Raw genomic sequence first — 18,064 nt, 5'->3', positions numbered from 1 at the left:
TCGTACACACACACACACACACACACACACACACACCCCTCAAAATACCTGGTGCCATTACTTCCTCAGTCTTTTTTCTGTAGTATAAGTCACGTAGTTTGTCTGTACCTACCCCACTGCTAGATTTTAGCTTAGTTTTCTTAGTTGGCGAAATCATTTAGCATTTGTCTTTTTTTCCAGCTTCCAAAGTGAATTACTTTATCTCTTATGCTGTCTTTGTATTTCTGGTTTTAGTTCTTAAAAAAAAAAAATTCCTCCTGTATCCTTTTAGTTGGCTTTGGGAAAGAACAGTAGTAAATGCATGTGTTGAAATCATTCATCTGTCAGCCTTCTCCAGATGTTAACACAGTGATTTCTAATACTGTGCATTTATTTGGTAGAGCAGGAACATAGAATACAGAGCTTGTGTAAGGGGAACTGGTCAGGAAGGCTAAGTGAACATCTCTTGAAGGTCAGAGAAAGAAACATTATGAGAATTTATTTTTATTTTAGAAAAATAGGGCACCACTAAGGACACTGGTTTGGAAGTGGGTAAAACTAAGGTCAAGTAGACTAATTAGGAGACTCTGTTAATCAGAAAAAAGATGATGAGGACCTGAGTTATGGAGAGAAGGGGAAATATTTGAAAAATATTAAGGAGATAGAACTGAAGAAGAACCAGGAGGTAGTTATGATAATAATTTATCACTAGGTAGACAGTTATTCATGTCACTTGAGTTAGAAAATACAGGAAGAGGAACTGTGTGTTGAGAAGACAATAAGTTGGCTCAGTATTAAAGGTTGAGATACCTCTGACAGATGATGTACTATAGTTACTTGATTGTCTGGAGTTCAGACAGTTGTTTCAGAGATGATAGATTTGTATATCATCAGTGAGTTTATGGGACATGAGAAGTGGGACAAGGATAGTAGCCTGAGAAAGACCAGTATTTAGAGGGTGATTTTTTTTTTTTTAACTTTTCTTTTGTGGAAATAATTATAGATTCACAGGAAATTTCTAAGGTGGTGTATAGAGATACCATGTATCCTTCACTTAATTTCTCCTTATATCTTCTGTAATTATAGTAGAATATTAATTTTCCTCTCCTTAATTATTCTAGTAGTTTTCTTATTTTAATGATTGATGAATTTATTTTTGAACTTTTATAATATTGTATGCAATGTCTTGTAGTTACTGTGGGCCCAAAGGGTGTTTACATAAAGCTGCATACCAGGGGTTGGACACATTTTTTAGCCATTAGAATTATAAGTAAGGTATTGAATCTCTTCAAGCATTGATTAAGAGAGTGTGTGTGTTTAGCAGTTACTTACTTTGGTTTAGCTAATGCTAGCATATTTTGAATATTGGAAAATATACTTAAATAGATAAATTTTCCAAGGGAATTTTAAGCCTACTTCATAATCAAAATGAACCTGACTGTTTTTTCTTAATATTCTTTTTTGTTTGTTTGTTTCATGAAAGATTGAGCTATGGAGAGTGAAGTTGAAGTGAGTTTTAAGACCCAACGTACTACTCTATTAAATAATGGCATTTTTATAATTCTCTTCCTTTAGAAAACTCCTTAATAAGGTCCTTCAAGTGGTTTTTCATTATAAAAAGGGCCAAAATTATATTTAACATAAGTTCTGGAGATTTACTATATAGTGCGGTGTGTATAGTCAGAAAAATAATACATTGTACGCTGGAGAATTGTAAATAAAACCCCAACAATTGAACTTAGTAGTATATGTCATCAAAAGGGGAATATACGTATACTGTGTGGTATTGTAATGCTCTGAATTATACTGACATTTGAATTACTTCTTAAGTGAGGAGGCATTTGGTATTTTATTTGGTTTCCTTTTTGTGTTCATCAAATTATAGATATTATTATGTTTTACAGATGGACTTTTTATCCCTTTTGTTTTCTTCCAAAGTACTTAACTGTGTAGTACGTTGAATCAACTTCTCTAAGACAGTGATTCAGCAAACTAGAATTTTAAATCAAAATTTCTCTTCTTCTTCTTCCATCTTTGTGTTCTTGACTCATTAAAAATATTAACAAAAATTCTTAAATATATTTAAAAAGTAAAAACAAAGAACTCCTTTGCCCTCCTCTCAACATCATCCTTTTTCCTTTCCCATATCTAAGAAGCATTATCAGTTTTTTCTATTTGCTTTCAGAAACGTTTATGTGTACACCATATACAGATATCTAGATATTTTTAAAAATTGTTTGACATGTGGAATTGTTATACACACTTGTGCACCTTTTAAAAAGTATTTGTTTGAAATTTTAAAATTCTATGTCAAATACCCCCATCCTTTTTTTGTTGGTGGGGTGGGGGGAGGTTGACACATTTTCACTCTGTCATGTAGGTTGGAGTACAGTGGTGGGATCATAGCTCACTGACTGCAGCCTTGAACTCCAGGGCACAAGCAGTCCTCCTGCCTCATTCTCCTGAGTAGCTGGGATTACAGGCAGGTGCTACAAAGCTTGGCTAACTTTTGTGTTTGTTTGTTTGTTTGAGACAGAGTTTCACTCTTGGTGTGCAAGCTGGAATGCAGTGGTGCGATCTCAGCTCACTGCAACCTCTGCCTCCCAGGTTCAAGCAATTCTTCTCCTTCCATCTCCCAAGTAGTTGGGATTACAGGCATGTGCAACCACGCCTGGCTAATTTTGTATTTCTAGTAGAGACAGGGTTTTACCATGTTGTCTTGGCCAGGCTGGTTTTGAACTCCTGATCCACCCACATTGGCCTCCCAAAGTGCTGGGGTTACAGGTGTGAGCCACCATGCCGAGCCTTGGCTAACTTTTAAATGTTTTTCAAGAATAGAGTCTTCCCATGTTGCCCAGGCTGGTCTCCAACTCTTGGCCTCAAGCAGTCCTCCTGCCTTGGCCTCCAGAGAGTTGGGATGACAGGCCTGAGCCACTGTGTTCAGCCCCCAAATCCTTTTTAATGGCTTCTCAGTATTCTAGAATATGGAAATTTTATAATTTAATTATTTTACTGATGAACATTTGGGGACATTCATCCCCCAAATCCTTTTTAATGGCTTCTCAGTATTTTAGAATATGGAAGTTTCATAACTTGTTTTACTGATGAACGTTAGGGTGGGTTCATTTTAGATTAATTATTTAGGTGAGAGCATCTATAGAATTTTAAATACCAATGTTAGTATGTCATCTGAAGTGACAGGGAGAGGAAAATAGATATTTCTTATATGTACAATCTCTTAAAATGAACAAATATGTATAGCCTTGGCATATGTATTTTTTACTGCCAATAGGCAATTGAATAGTATTTTTTGAATTTTGCTTTCCAGTTATAAACAGAACTGACTTTGTTTTACTATTGCTTGTAATTAGGACCTTTCTAAAAATATGATTCATTTTTTAAATAAATTGGTTTGAGGGCTTTTTATATGATAGGTAATTTTTTGATGGGGGATGGGACATTAGAGTGTCTTATAAGTTTTATTTATACTTCCCATAGGGATTAGGAGCAGACAGCAAGAACCTGTACCCTTTCCTGCTCCCAGTTATTCAACTGAGTACAGATGTTTCTCAGCCTCCACATGTTTATCTTCTGGAAGATGGTTTAGAATTATGGTAAGAGGAAAAACACCACCATGGATCTTATTTTATTCGTGACCTTTCCTACTCTCATGCCAATAAAGTTAAGGTCATGTAATAAGGCTTTAAAAACAAAAATGTAAACTCTGTTTCTTCAAACTGGGCATATATCTCCTTTTTTGGGGGCACCTGTCACTCAGTGTAGGATTACGGTTAAAGGGTGACTTTTCAACAGGAACTCATCTGCATTTAATCTTTTGAATTTTGTCATGTAAAATGGGTTCATGTAACTTTTCCAAAAAGTTACTGACTTACAATCTCTAATCTGTTAAATGAGATTTTTGGGGGATATTGAGGTCCTCCTACTACTTAACCAAGCATTGAGATATTATACCTCAGCCCCAAATGGTAAAGCTACTTATAGTCTTACTTATTGTTTTACTGAGTAAATTAATAGTAGCAGTATTAAGAGGTTTAAAAAAAAATGCCGTGCTTCTGTGGCAGCTCAGTGCTACAGAGGCTTATTGACTGCTCATGGTGTGTAAGCAACTGTGCTAGAAAATTCTTTTGCTTTATTAAGCTCACTTTGCTGTTGGCAACAGTTTTATCCAGAGACAGTCTTTCAGAAATACATGAAAAGTTTCAAAATCCCATTATATAAATTGATAATGCAGTTAAAGAAAGCAAATCATAGAAATCAACCATCAAAGAAATGAACATTTGTTTCTCTTCTTCCCTTCGTCTCTTCCTTTGGAACTTCCTTCCTTCCTTCCTTGTTTTTTCTAGATGTATAGAATTTAAAAGTTTTGGTTCTTGGAAATTACCTTTGGTGCAAATTGTAAATAATGATCTCTATCAGGATATGAGCTGAATGACTTTAAAGCTTAACTAGGTGGATACTGATTAATTTGCAGTTTGTGTTCCTCAGAAAGGTGTTGTTCAAACTTAAATGGCATCTATATGGTTCAGCTGTAAATTAGCCTGTTGAAATATTTTATATTCAAATATTTCTATTTGTATAAGGATAGATTACTTTAGATCAGAGGTTGGCAAACTTGTACTGAAGAACCAGACATTAAATATTTTAGGCTAAGTCACACAGTCTTTGTTGCAGCTATTCAACTCTGCTGTCAGTGTCAAAACAGTCATAGACAATACATTAACAAGTAGGTATGGCTGTGTGCCAATTAAACATCATTTATAGAAATAAGTACCTGGGTGGATTTAGCCCATGAGCTGTAGTTTGCCCACCTCTGCTCTAGAGTATAAGGTAAAATATTAATTCCTGGCATATAAATAATTTTTTCTAAACATGTAGATACTATATGATGTTTAATGTTAGAAAAAAATCTAAATATGTTAAAGATACTAGACTCAGATTTACTAGTATTACCGACAATATATTAATGTGCTTATTAAAGATATATATATTTTCAAGGGATTACATTAAAAAGTAATAAAAATGTACTGCTTTGTTAATGGTAATTTTTTTTCTAGCCTTTATTTACATGCTAATGAAAATAAGTTAGGACAATTAAAAAAATTAATTTGTTGAGTTTCTCTAAAGATTCAGAGTATGTATTCATGAATTTTTCTTAATGGGTTAGAGTTTATATTTGAAATCAGGTAAACATAGGCTCCAATCCCATTTATACTACTGCATTATATATGTAATTTGAAAAAGTTAATCATCCTTGGTGAACCACAATTTCCTTATCTGTAAAATGAAGAATAATTCCTACCCTTACGTGGTTGTTGTGAAGATGAGATGTTTGCTGAAGTGGTTGACACTTTGAATATGGCATTCAATGCCTGAGAATATATGATTGCCTAGGAAGAGAAGGACAGATAGAGAATATTCTGCCCAGGGCAGAATTCTAATGTACTTGTAACATTTTGAGGACATGAAGAGCCATTTACAAAGACAGATAAGAGCTGTGTACTTAGATAGTAGGAAAACCAAGCCAAGAGAGGAGAATATTTCCTAAAAGAGGGGAGAGTGGTGAACTTTGTCAAGTGTTGCTGATTTTCCTTACAAGATTAGTATAGAAATGTGAATTTGGCCACATGAAGATGATAGGAGGGTTTTCACTGGAGTGGTAAGAACAGAAATTAGAATTGGGGTAGTCTGAAGAATGAATTGAAGCTAAGTCCACACAGAGTATGCACACTGTTAACTTGTTTGAGAGCCTTTACTATTAAGAGGAGTACAGAAATGGGGCAACAGCTGAGTAGTGTGGGAAATGTAAGATCTAGAGGAATGGGTGAGGCTGGATTGAGAGAGTGGAATAAGTAAAGGAGGCAAAAAGGGGTGGGATTGAGAGCTTAAGTGGAGAGATTAAATTTTGGTAGCAGCTGAAATACTTCATCCATTTTAACTGGAGGCCCAAGGCGGTTTTTCAAATTTGATAATGGGATGAGATAGGAAGGTGTTCATTCAACAGCTTCTGTTTTCTTAACAAAATATGAAGCATCACCTTTAGTGAGGAGTAATGGGCTGAATTAGGAGTGTATACAAGATAGAGGTCTGTAGGTGAGAGAAGGTATACAGCAGTTATGTTAAAAGAATGATAATTTGAATTTATTAGGGTTAAAACCAGTACCAGTTGATGTTTGGGGTCATGAATATAGAGTGAAACTCTTAGACCGATTATGTGATTTATTTCCCACCATGGCTTTTTATTTTCCTGTTGATCCGTCTCCCTAGATATTTGTCAGTTACTAGTCTTTTCAGAAACAACCTTTGGCTTTGGTTCTTTTTGTTCCTATTTGTTTCCTATTAATATCTGCTCTTACGTTTTATTATCTCATTCTACTTGCTTTAGGTTTATGGGTTCGTTGTTATTTGATTTCCATTCTAACAAAATTAGTTCATCAACTTTTAGCCTTCAAAAGACCTTGTATAAACAGTTTTTCATTTTTAAGAAAATTTGATGGGATAGTAATGAATACTGGTAAGCAGTCAGCAGTATCAGCTATATCTCATTAAAAGCAGTATGATCATTGAAAAAAAAAAACGAATTTGATTGCTTTTTGCCATCTACTCAAAAGATTATATCTTTCTCTTCAGAAAAAAAAAAACTCTTCTCTTAAAAGAACCTTGACTTCCTAGGATAAACTTTACGTGGTGGTGAATTACACTACTAATGTATATTATAAACATTTTTCTAATATTTTATCTAATTTTATTTCTTCCTCTATTAATGAGTTGGATCTATGATTTACATTTTGTGATTCTTTTTGATTTTATATCAGTGCTATATTTGTTTAACAATTTAAAAATTGTTTTTCTTGTACTGGAATAATTTTTGTGATATGTATCAATCTATTCTTTGTACGTTTGAACAATTCATTAATAAAAGGAACTGGAAATAGACCAATGGTGGGGGCCAGGGTTTCTTTACAGTTTTGATAACATCATCAGGTTATTCCTCAGTTTTTAGTTTTCAAAGCCAGTGTTAGATTTTGAATAGGCTTTTCCCTCCTTTTCTCGCTGCTGTTTTGACAATCATAGTTTTCCTCCTTGTTTTGAGAGTTGGGCCAACCACACACTTCTTTGATAACCCACCATGGATATGCATTATGTCATGGATTGTGGTCAAATTGGTTTGTAATTGGCCTTTGTTGTATTAAACCTTTCATGTGTATGTATTATATTATGGATTGTTGCATACTGCTAATGCAGTCAGATTGGCTTGTAATTGGCCTTTGTTGTACTAAGTTCATATTTATTCAGCATTCAGCATAAGTTGTTTTACTAATTTATTAGCCTAGTTTCTCTTTAAAGGACATATCAATTACATGTGGCAGAGGAACGTATCAAGAAAATCAGAACAACAAAATAACTTTTTTATGTCCTTGACCAATTCGTAATACTTTTTTTTTTTTTTTTTTTTTTTTTTTTTTGAGATGGAGTTTCCCTCTTGTTACCCAGCCTGGAGTGCAATGGCGTGATCTCAGCTCACCGCAACCTCCACCTCCTGGGTTCAGGCAATTCTCCTGCCTCAGCCTCCTGAGTAGCTGGGATTACAGGCACACGCCACCATGCTCAGCTAATTTTTTGTATTTTTAGTAGAGACGGGGTTTCACCATGTTGACCAGGTTGGTCTCGATCTCTCGACCTTGTGATCCACCCGCCTCGGCCTCCCAAAGTGCTGGGATTACAGGCTTGAGCCACCGCGCCCGGCCCTAATACTTATACTTTTGATTAATTGTTATAATTTCATTATTATAGATACTTTAGTATATATAGTCGTGTCTTTCTATCAACAGGGGATTGGTTCCAGGACTACCACATATACCAGAATCCATGCATACTAAAGGCCCGCAGTCAGTCCTGTGGAACCTGTGTATACGTATGTGTGAAAAGTTGGCCCTCCATATACTTGGGTTTGCATCCTGTGAATACTGTACTTTTAATCTTACATTTGGTTGAAAAAGTCTGGGTATAAGTAGACCCACGCAGTTTAAAGCCATGTTGTGCAAGGCTCAACTGTAGTTACTTTCCACTACCTTTGCTATTTATATAGAAATACTACATAATCTGTAGACAGGTTTTTATTTTAAGTTATTTAGTTAAATCTTTCTTAGATAATTTTTATAACTTACTGATTATCCATTTATGTTTCTTTATTTAAATGGGACCTTTTTAATATTTAAGTCATTATGTTAATGCCTTTACATGGGCATGGAAAGTAATTTAATCACCTGTTTTTCCGTCCTAGGTTAGTAACTTTGGAAAACAGCCCATGTGTTACACCGGAGTTGCTTCGTATATTTCAGAATATGTCACCACTTCTTGGTATGTGTAAGCATAAACTTACTAATGATTTTTTAATGCAGCCATAATTTGGAGGCATTGAGACAAATATTATTGTATTTTTTTTTTAGTTCAACTTTTAGTTAAGATTCAGGAGCTATATGTACAGATTTGTTACATGGATATATTGTGTGATGTTAAGGTTTGGTGTATAACTGATCCTGTCATCTAGGTAGTGATCATAGTACCTAACAGTTTTCAACCTTTGAGTTCCTCCCTCTGCTTTCTGGTAGGCCAAAGTATCTATTTTTGCCATGATTATGTCCATGAGTACTCAATTTTAGAACATACATACCTTCTTTTTTGATTTAATCCCTGATATTGACAAGTAAGTCGGTTGGTGTTTTTTGTTTGATTTATTCTATTTTTTTTAATTAATTAATTAATTAATTTATTTATTTTTTAATTTCCCCCCTCTTAATGACTTTCTTTTAACAGCATGTTTGTTTTATTTTGAGACAAGGTCTTGCCCTGTCGCCCAGGCTGTGGTGCAGTGGCATGATTGCAACTTACTGCAGCTTCGAACTCCTGGACTCAAGCAATCTTCCCATCTCACCTTCCTGAGTAGCTAGAGCTACAGGCACACATCACTACATCCGGCTAATTTTTAAAATTTTTTTGTAGAGGTGATGTCTTACTATGTTGCCCAGGCTGTTCTCAAACTCCTGGGCTCAAGTGATCTTCCCACCTTGGCCTCCCAAAGCTCTAGGATTGCAAGTGTGAGCCACCATGTCCTGCTGATGTTTTAATGGTCTTAGATTTTGCTGTAAACTTTTTAGAATCATTTCTGCTTATTAAAAGTGAACACTAAATTATATCACTATGAAACTTTTTTTTAATACCAATATGTTCTTAGGAAACAAATTACAAATTGAGCTTGAACTTTGCCTGGTAAGTTTCCTATGTTTGATAGTAGTACTGTTAGCTATTTAGAAGACTATATTGTAAAACTGCTTCTAAATACTGTGTTTTTAATCTAGCTTATTATACAATGGATTTTGCCTTATCAGTTGATCACAAAAGCTCTTTGTACAGATTTTTCTGTTTTAACTAGGGAACTACCCAAAGAGTCTTAAGTATCAGGAAATTATTTATATTGTTTGTTGAAATATTGCTTATGAATGAACTTTGAAGTCATGAAGCCTCATATTTTTTAAGCAACACTTTTGGTACGTGAAACCAGAGAACTGGGTACCCTGCTATGAGTGGGCTAATCTCTTTTATAGCCTTTTTGAATGAGATCTAATTAGGTTCATTTTCTAATCCGAATGTGTATTTTGATGATAATTAATTTAAAAATCTCTACTTTTCTGTTATATATTAGCTACCATTCTCAAATAGGTATCAGTGTAAAAATTGATAAATAATATTTTGTTTATAGGTTGTTTTGTGTGGGTGTTTACCAGGGTAGGTTCATACTTTAACACACATTTCAAAATTGTATATAGTCTGTTTACCAGCCCTTTCATTCTGTTTCAGTCAGCAAAATATTTCCTTGTTTTGATTATTTAGAGACTGTATTATAAATGTTATGTATGTTTTTTCCATTCATGGATCCTCAATGAAGCATTTTTAATTCCTTCATTTGAACTTTGGGTATACTAACCAAATAGTTTAAATATTGTCATGAGAGGGCATTAGCTAGGAAAATACTAGGAAGAAAGGCATCATTATTATGGCAGTGTCTGCAGATTTTTATTTATTTATTTTGTTGTTGTTGTTGTTGTTGGAGGGGAGGTCTAAGAACTTATTTGTGCAGAGAATTTTTTTTGTTTGTTTCGGATGGAGCCTAGCTTTGTCACCCAGGCTGGAGTGCAGTGGCGCGATCTTGATCGTGGCTTACTGCAACCTTTGCCTCCTGGGTTCAAACAGTTCTCCTGCCTCAGCCTCCTGAGTAGCTAGGATTACAGGTGTGCAACACCACCCCTGGCACACCTGGGTAATTTTTATATTTTTAGTAGAGATGGGGTTTCACCATGTTGGCCAGGCTGGTCTCACACTCCTCACCTCGTGATTTGATCACCTTGGTCTCCCAAAGTGCTGGGATTATCAGAGGCAAAAATGCCTCTGAGGTATAATGAATGACACACTGGAAAAATAGACTTACTCTTTGAAAAACCAGCAAATGTGGACTAAAATGATTATAACTGGTTAAAAAATCATTTTCTCTTTTTATTTGTTGGATGACCATGGTGGCTAAATAATGTGATTAGTTCTTCACATTTTCTCTGAAATTTTTTATTCCTCTTCTCAAATAGTAACCAGTTGTTTTCTAATAAAGAACCATTTGCTCTTTGTTATTTAGAGTCCCCATAAAAGGAAAAACTTACCAAACATGAAGTCAGTGGCAATAGGTGTTGATCTGCTAGGAAAAATTTTATCTTTCAGTCATGATAGAGAAAGAAAATAGGGTTCTTTGGGGAAGCCCTTTTTAGTTGTGTTCTACCTAACTTACTATACCATGCCCACTTTTTTTTTTAAAAAAAATGGAATCTCGCACTGTTGCCCAGGCTGGAGTTCAATGGTGCGATCTTGTCTTGCTGCAACCTCTACCTCCTGGGTTCAGGAGATTCTCCTACCTCAGCCTCCCAAGTAGTTGGGATTACAGGCGCCTGCTACCAAGCCCAGCTAACTTTTTTTTTTTTTTTTGTAGTTTTAGTAGAGATGGGATTTCACTATGTTGGCCTGGCTGGTCTTGAACTCCTGACCTTGTGACCCACTCACCTTGGCCTCCCAAAGTGCTGGGATTACCGGCATGAACCACCGCGTCTGGCCCATACCCTGCCATTTTATAAAGAAGCAATTGACAGGCTTCTTTATATTTGACCTAGGATTAGACACCTCAACCAGATCTTTTACCAACTTTGTCATGAACAGCATTCAGCTACTTTCACATATGTGTGATTTCATACACTGGTCTCCTTTCACCCTGTTTTCCACCTCAAATTCAGCATGCTTGGTCTCCATAATGTTCAGTTCCCTTAGAGTGGTGGGAGAGGGATTGGTAACCAAGAAGAGATTTAAATAGAAAGCATATGACTTACTTTACCATAACTGTATAACACTATATTTAGTAGAGCTTTAGGTAAGTGGTCTAGTTTGGTTTTTGTTTTTTTTTTTTTTTGCGGCGGGGGCGGGGGTTGGGGGGACAGAGTCTTGCTCTGTCACTCAGGCTGGAATGCAGTAGCATGATCTCAGCTCACTGCAGCCTCAGCCTCCCAGGTTCAAGCAGTTTTTCTGCCTCAGCCTCCCAAGTAGCTTGAACTACAGGCATGTACCACCATGCCCAGCTAATTTTTTATTTTTAGTGGAAATGGGGTTTCACCATGTTGCCCAGGCTGCTGTTGAACTCCTGGCCTCATGTGATTGCCCACCTCTCAGGCTTGAGCCACTGTGCCCAGCCTCTAGTGTAGTTTTAACAATATAAAGCTTTGTAATTGATACATATTTCTAACCAAATCAATAAAGACTTTTATGTGTTTGGAATAATGCCTGGCACATAGTAAGTATTATCTAAATGTTTTGTTGGTATGTTAGTGCTATTACTGTCACCATTAACATTACTCCTATTTTAAAATTATCCTACCATTGACTGGCTCTTCAGGATTTGTTACTTACTGAATGAAGAACTAATGAAATTGCAACTTTTTGATATAACATATTTAATTCAAACTTGTTTAATTTTTAAAGGTTTAAAAAATTCTGGCTGGGCATAGTGGCTCACACCTATAATTCCAGCACTTAGGTGGGGCTAAGGAGGGGATATCAGGAGGTCAGGAGTTCAAGACCAGCCTGGCCAATATGGCAAAACCCTGTCTCTACTAAAAATGCAAAAATTAGCCAGGGGTGGTGGTGCACACACCTAGTCCCAGCTACTTGGGAAGCTGAGGCAGAAGAATCACTTGAACCTGGGAAGCGGAGGTTGCAGTGAGCCGAGATTGTGCCACTGCACTCCAGCCTGGGCAACAAAGTGAAATTCTATCTCAAAAAAAAAAAAAAAAAAAAATTAAAGAATTCTATTTTATAAAGTTTTGATGAATATAGGTGATGTGAATGCTATTGAATTGTTTTCTATTTTTATCATTCAAAAAAATGGTAAACATAATTTGTTTTATGCATTGTGGTATGTGTATTTGCATCAGTAATGAAGAAATCCTATTTACAAATTAGATTTGTTTATGTTTATTAGTATATCTTGACATCAGTATTACCTTTATTTTTGTTTGAGTATAGCACTAATAATTGTTTGACATACAGCTTTTGCATATACATTCTTTCAGACAAGTTTTAAAATTTGTTTTTAAATACAACCAGAATATTTATTTTAATCTTTTAAGAGTATAAACCAAAATGAATATTGTTTTTGTATCAGTTAAATTCTCTTATTAGCACAATGCTTTTAAACTATCTAATGAATACGATTGCTATTATATTTTTCTAAGCAGAAATTAAGCCACTGGGCTAGTTGCAGTGGCTCATGCCTGTAATCAGGTAGATTTCTTGAGGGTGGGAGTTTGGGACCAACCTGGGCAACACAGCAAGACCCCATGTCTACAAGAAATAAAAGATAGCTGGCCTTGGTGGGCCGTGCTTGTGATTCTAGCTGCTTAAGAGGTTGAAGCAAGAGGATCAAGGCTGTAGTGGCTGGAGTGAGCTGTTATTGTACTGTTCCATTTAAGCTTGAGCAACAGAGTGAGAACCTTTCTCTTTAAAAAGTAAAAATAAAAGAAAGAAAGCCACTGGCAGAAAGTTTCCTGCTTTAAAATATGTAAAGCCAACATTATAGAGCACTTTAAGATATTTAAGTTAATGGTTTTTAGGATGCATTAATTAAGTTTGAATATATTCAAGGCCAAGATTCATTTTATATCCTTGTCCCTAAATGTAAATAGAATCTGAGAAGTTTTAAGTAGAACCAGAGGCTATAACTGGAAGTAATTCTATTAATTTAGTTCTAATAGGTTTTTTTCTTTAAATCTATGTTATGCTGTTAATTTACTTAATATTCTCCTTACTTAAAAGATCAGCATGTGACTGGCTCTTGTCCTAGTTACTGTGAATGGAACTAATGTTCAATTAACTGTAAAATTTTTCAACTGGTAACTTTCTAACACATTTGGAAAGGATGAAGTAGATTTCTCTCGATTCTTTATAACATAATTTAATAATTCACTTCCTATCCTCTTTACAGAAATTTAAAGGAATATATAAAATGTAAAATAAAAATTAAAAATAGGAGCAAAAGTATAAATAAAAGCAAATAGGAGTAGATTATAAAATAAAATCACACTAAAGATATGAATCATATATGCACAGTGCGTAACTAAATACATTGATGGGTTATATGCAGGTTTACCTTAGAGCTCTGTAGCAGTCTATGAAAAGAAAAACCTAGTCACTTAAATCAGGGATTTTCAGTCTTGGCTTTGTTGACATTTGGGTCAAGATAATTCTTTGTTGTGGGGGACTTCCCTGTGCATTGAAGGATGTTTAATAGTATCCCCACCTTCTACCTACTGGATGTTAGCAATGACCAAAATGTTTCTATACATTACCAAATGTCCTGCAGCAGACAAAATTGCCCCTGACTGAGAACCTTAGACATAAATTACTCAGTATCTGAAAATAAATACGTATCTATTGCATTATTGACTTCTTGCAGTCATGCAATAGGTATGTATTTATTTTCAGATACTGAGTAATTTCAGATAATGAAAAATGACTGTCAAGGCCTAGCAACTTCTTGGTATTAGGCCTAGATAGTCATTTTTCTTTAGAGTCTCACTAGGAACTTATGGATGTCATGAACACTGTTCAGTACTGTTAAATAGATAAATTTGTTAAATTTTAGGGCTATGTATAATATCAATATTTAGTGTTTGCTGATGATAACATGCCCAAGAAAATTTTGTCAGTGCCATCCTGGGCATATTAGAGGCATGGAAAGCAGTGGGAAGTGACCTAATTTGTATAGAATGGTCCAGGAATAGTTTTTAAATATCTGTAGGAAGAGATGGGCTCTTTTCTTTTTATATCAGTTCTTCTTAAATGTTGTTTTTTTTCACTTAATATTGATTTTGATAAAATTATACTTGGCAGTGATTTCAAAATTATATTCTCTGATATGCCTGGAATGAAGCCATTCTCAGTTCTCTCTTAAATATAGACCCTTTGCCTTACTTTTCCTGGCAATTGCCAAACAGTCTGCTGTTCATTGTTGATTTACAAAAAACTGTGCATAAGTCCAGGCTTTCTCCTTGAGGAGAAAAGGATAATGTGAATTTTTCGTAGTGATAGCTTTAATCGAGTACAAAAGCCTCCTTTATCCTGAGATTTTATCTTTTGTTGTCAAAAGATACTTAGATAACAGCTTTTTAAAAAATGTTTTTTTAGATTAGTAACTAGTAATAAGTTGATTATTTCCTGTCTTCTTCCCATCCTTATTTTTTAAAACTGTCAAATCCTAAATTTTAGGACTAATGCCTTCAAAGACATTTTGAGGTAGGTTGGATTGTCATTCTTTTGTGAAAATAAATGGAAAATTCACATATGAATATAATGTCTTCTTTCTTTTATTTAGAAATGACAGATAAGAACACAGGGGCTAATCTTTTGCCAGAAATTAAGAAAAAACAATCTGTCCTATTGTGAGTGAATATAATTTCCAAAATACTTGTAACAAAGAATGGCAGGTTTTAGGCATCGACGTATATTGGGAGTCATATTTTAATCTGTATAATTTTGTACTTGGAGCCTGTATCCTTTTGTATTATTATTTTATTTAGTGAGACACGTAAAATATTACTGTGTGAACTTTTGATCATATTCATTTTTAACAAATAGTTTCTACTCTACACTTGCAAAGGAATAGCTAAAAACGATATCCTTTTCCAATGTTACTCTGGTAATTAAATGTTAAGAACATTTTTTATGTGTAGTGTTTTATAGGGGACCAGATTTGAAGAACAAAGTGGAAAGATTGAAACTATCTAAACCTAATATAATTTTTTTGGAGTGTGATCAGGAGTCTGTTGAGAAGTCATATTGCATATTTAGTGCAAGTGCAGTAAAAACACTCAGTAAATGTTCATCAAGTGAACTCATTTAAGCAAATGTCAGAATATGAGGGTAAAATGATTCAGCTTCATGTAGTTTGTCATGCTACCAGTAAAAATTCATTTTGAAATGAAAGGTTGGGTCGAATGATTAGCTAGTTTTTTTCTGAAAGGAAAAAATATAGGGAGTGTGGCTTTTTTTTCTGACTGTTTCAACTAGTGAAAAGCAAATGAGGTAGCATTAAGTTTTGGGTTGATACCAGTATTTGTTCGTTTGTTCATTCATTCACTCATTCATTAATTCACTGAGACAGGGTCTCACTCTTTTGCCCAGCTTGGAGTGCAGTGGCATGATCATTGCTGACTGTAACCTTTAAATCCTAGTGATGCCAGTTTTTAGATATCTGTAGATACTAGTAGTCTGAATAGTGCTGAGGTTTTTAGAGTATGTAAATTAGTTTTAAATAACAATGAATCATTTAAACTAATTTTGAGCAGTGAATTAATTTGTTATTTTTTCTGTGTTTGACATTTATTGTTTTGGCAGAACTAAGTTCAGAAAATCTCAGAACTTGCTTTAAGATCATCAATGGTTATATCTTTTTATCATCAACAGAATTTTTACAGGTATGTTGTAGTAGTTTTGCATTATATGAAATTATATAATTACTATTTTGATTATTTCTTGCTCGAAATCAGGGAGTGCCTCTTAAGAATTTTAAGATTGGTCTATTACTTTGAGGCAAAGAAACATTGGCTGAGCATTTTCCACTGCAGGACAGATGGGCTGCTTGCAGTTATTTTCTTATTTAATGCAGAAAATGTGCCGTGTCAGCAAATATATTTTTATATTCCTGTAAAAATTAATGTATCAATAATCTATATGTTTATTCGGCATAATCTTTTTTCTTTAACTTTTTCTAAGAGTTCTAATTGAAATTTGATATGCTTAGACCTTTATCATATACTTCTCAAATAGATTATAATGAGTCCCAATGAAATTTTATACTGTTTTGATATTACAGATGTGTTCTTACATACGTATTGACTTTTAATTGAATTTCAGACATACGCAGTAGGTCTATGCCAGTCCTTTTGTGAACTTTTAAAGGAGATTACCACAGAAGGTCAAGTTCAAGTGCTGAAGGTATTGTAATCATTTTAAGTGAATATATGAGTTTTTCTTTATATTTCATGAAGTTGGACTTTCATTTGGGTGTGGATGGTTCACAAGAAGGAGAAGAGTTGATATAGTTCTGGACGGGCTATTTTAGCAGTTTTCAGTTGGTTTAATACCTGTGGACCAGAGGTCTCAAATCTGAAGTTGCATACACCTTCAGCAAGCAACAGATCACCTGGACATCTTATTAAAATTCAGTTCTGGATTTCTCACAAGGTCTGAACTGATGGGGGTGTTGCCTATCTCGATACCTTACTTTGTGTAGTAAGGATTTTAACTCTTGTAAATTATCTATTGGTGTGGTGTCTGATACTTCTCACTCTTTCATTTTGTTAGTCTGCCTTTGGGACAGACTTTTCACTTTATAATTTGGTAGTTTTAATTTGATTTGGCTCTCAAAATTTTTGAGTACCATGTTTGTTGAGATTGTGTAATTAAGAACCAACAGGCTCTAAGTTGTATATTATCTTTATATATTATGTCTGTATATTAAGGATAGAAATAGTATTAAGTGTATATTTGCATATAAACATATATATAAATATATTAAAATATCTTTATGCATGGATTTTGAGAGAAGGTGTTGCTATTAAAAGTACCCCTATTTTTGGTGTTTAGTTTCTCAGCTATGTTCCAAGATACGAGAGCTGAATTTCTATCATAACAAAATAGCATTATGGTGTGAAAATCATGGCACTGCTTTAGAACCTAAAAATGATCTCACTTCCTCCCAGTGAAATGAAAGAGGTTACCCAAATACGTTTGCTGTAAGAAGTGTACTGAAGTAATCCAAAGTATACTCTAGGATCTAAGTTGGTAAAAGTTTGTGCAGATAATGAAGTCTTATTTCATAGTAACTGATATGGTTAGGCTTTGGGTCCACCCAGATCACCCCATGATCAAGGGGATTGTGAGGTTGACTGTCTCCCAAATCAAGGGAATTATGGGGGTGGTTTTCCCCATGCTGTTCTCATGATAGTGAGTGAGTTCTCAAGAGACCTGATGGTTTCATGAGGGCTTCCTTTCCCTTTGGTTGGCACTGCTTCTTCCTGCCACCCTGTGAAGAAGGTGCCTTGCTTCTCTGTCACCTTCTGCCTTGATTGTCAGTTTCCTGGAGGCCATTCCAGCTATGCTGAACTGTGACTTAATTAAACCTCTTTTCTTTATAAATTACCCAGTCTCAGGCAGTTCTTTATAGCAGTATGAAAATGGATTCTTTCTTCTGCTTTATTCTTTTGTTACTTTAGCCTTTTACCATAACCAATAAGATACCATCTAGATTTGTGTAAGTACACTCTATGATGTTTGCACAACAGTAAAATCGCCTAATGACACATTTCTCAGAACATATTCCCGTTGATAAGTGGCACATGACTGTGTATTTATTTGCTGTCGCAACTCTGCTAGCATCAATCAGGCTAATACAGTGTTAAGCACTGCAGAGAAGTGAACA

At 34.8% G+C, this 18,064-nt stretch overlaps 1 protein-coding gene across 3 annotated transcripts in view; it reads left to right on the top strand.

Moving 5' to 3' along the window:
• The window catches only part of IPO11 (importin 11), a 211,850-nt gene that overhangs the window by 109,475 nt on the left and 84,311 nt on the right, over positions 1-18,064 (top strand). For all 3 annotated transcript variants that reach the window (XM_003925805.4, XM_074385585.1, XM_074385598.1), the window contains 4 exons: positions 3,478-3,593; positions 8,282-8,358; positions 15,979-16,058; positions 16,498-16,578. In XM_003925805.4, the coding sequence (XP_003925854.1) occupies positions 3,478-3,593; positions 8,282-8,358; positions 15,979-16,058; positions 16,498-16,578 (354 nt within the window). The remainder of the gene's footprint in view (positions 1-3,477; positions 3,594-8,281; positions 8,359-15,978; positions 16,059-16,497; positions 16,579-18,064) is intronic.

The sequence above is a fragment of the Saimiri boliviensis genome, chromosome 1 (genome assembly GCF_048565385.1).
Source record: "Saimiri boliviensis isolate mSaiBol1 chromosome 1, mSaiBol1.pri, whole genome shotgun sequence".
Lineage (NCBI taxonomy): Eukaryota > Metazoa > Chordata > Mammalia > Primates > Cebidae > Saimiri > Saimiri boliviensis.
Note: the sequence above shows the minus strand (reverse complement) of the source record. Positions and strands in the feature narration are given on the sequence as shown.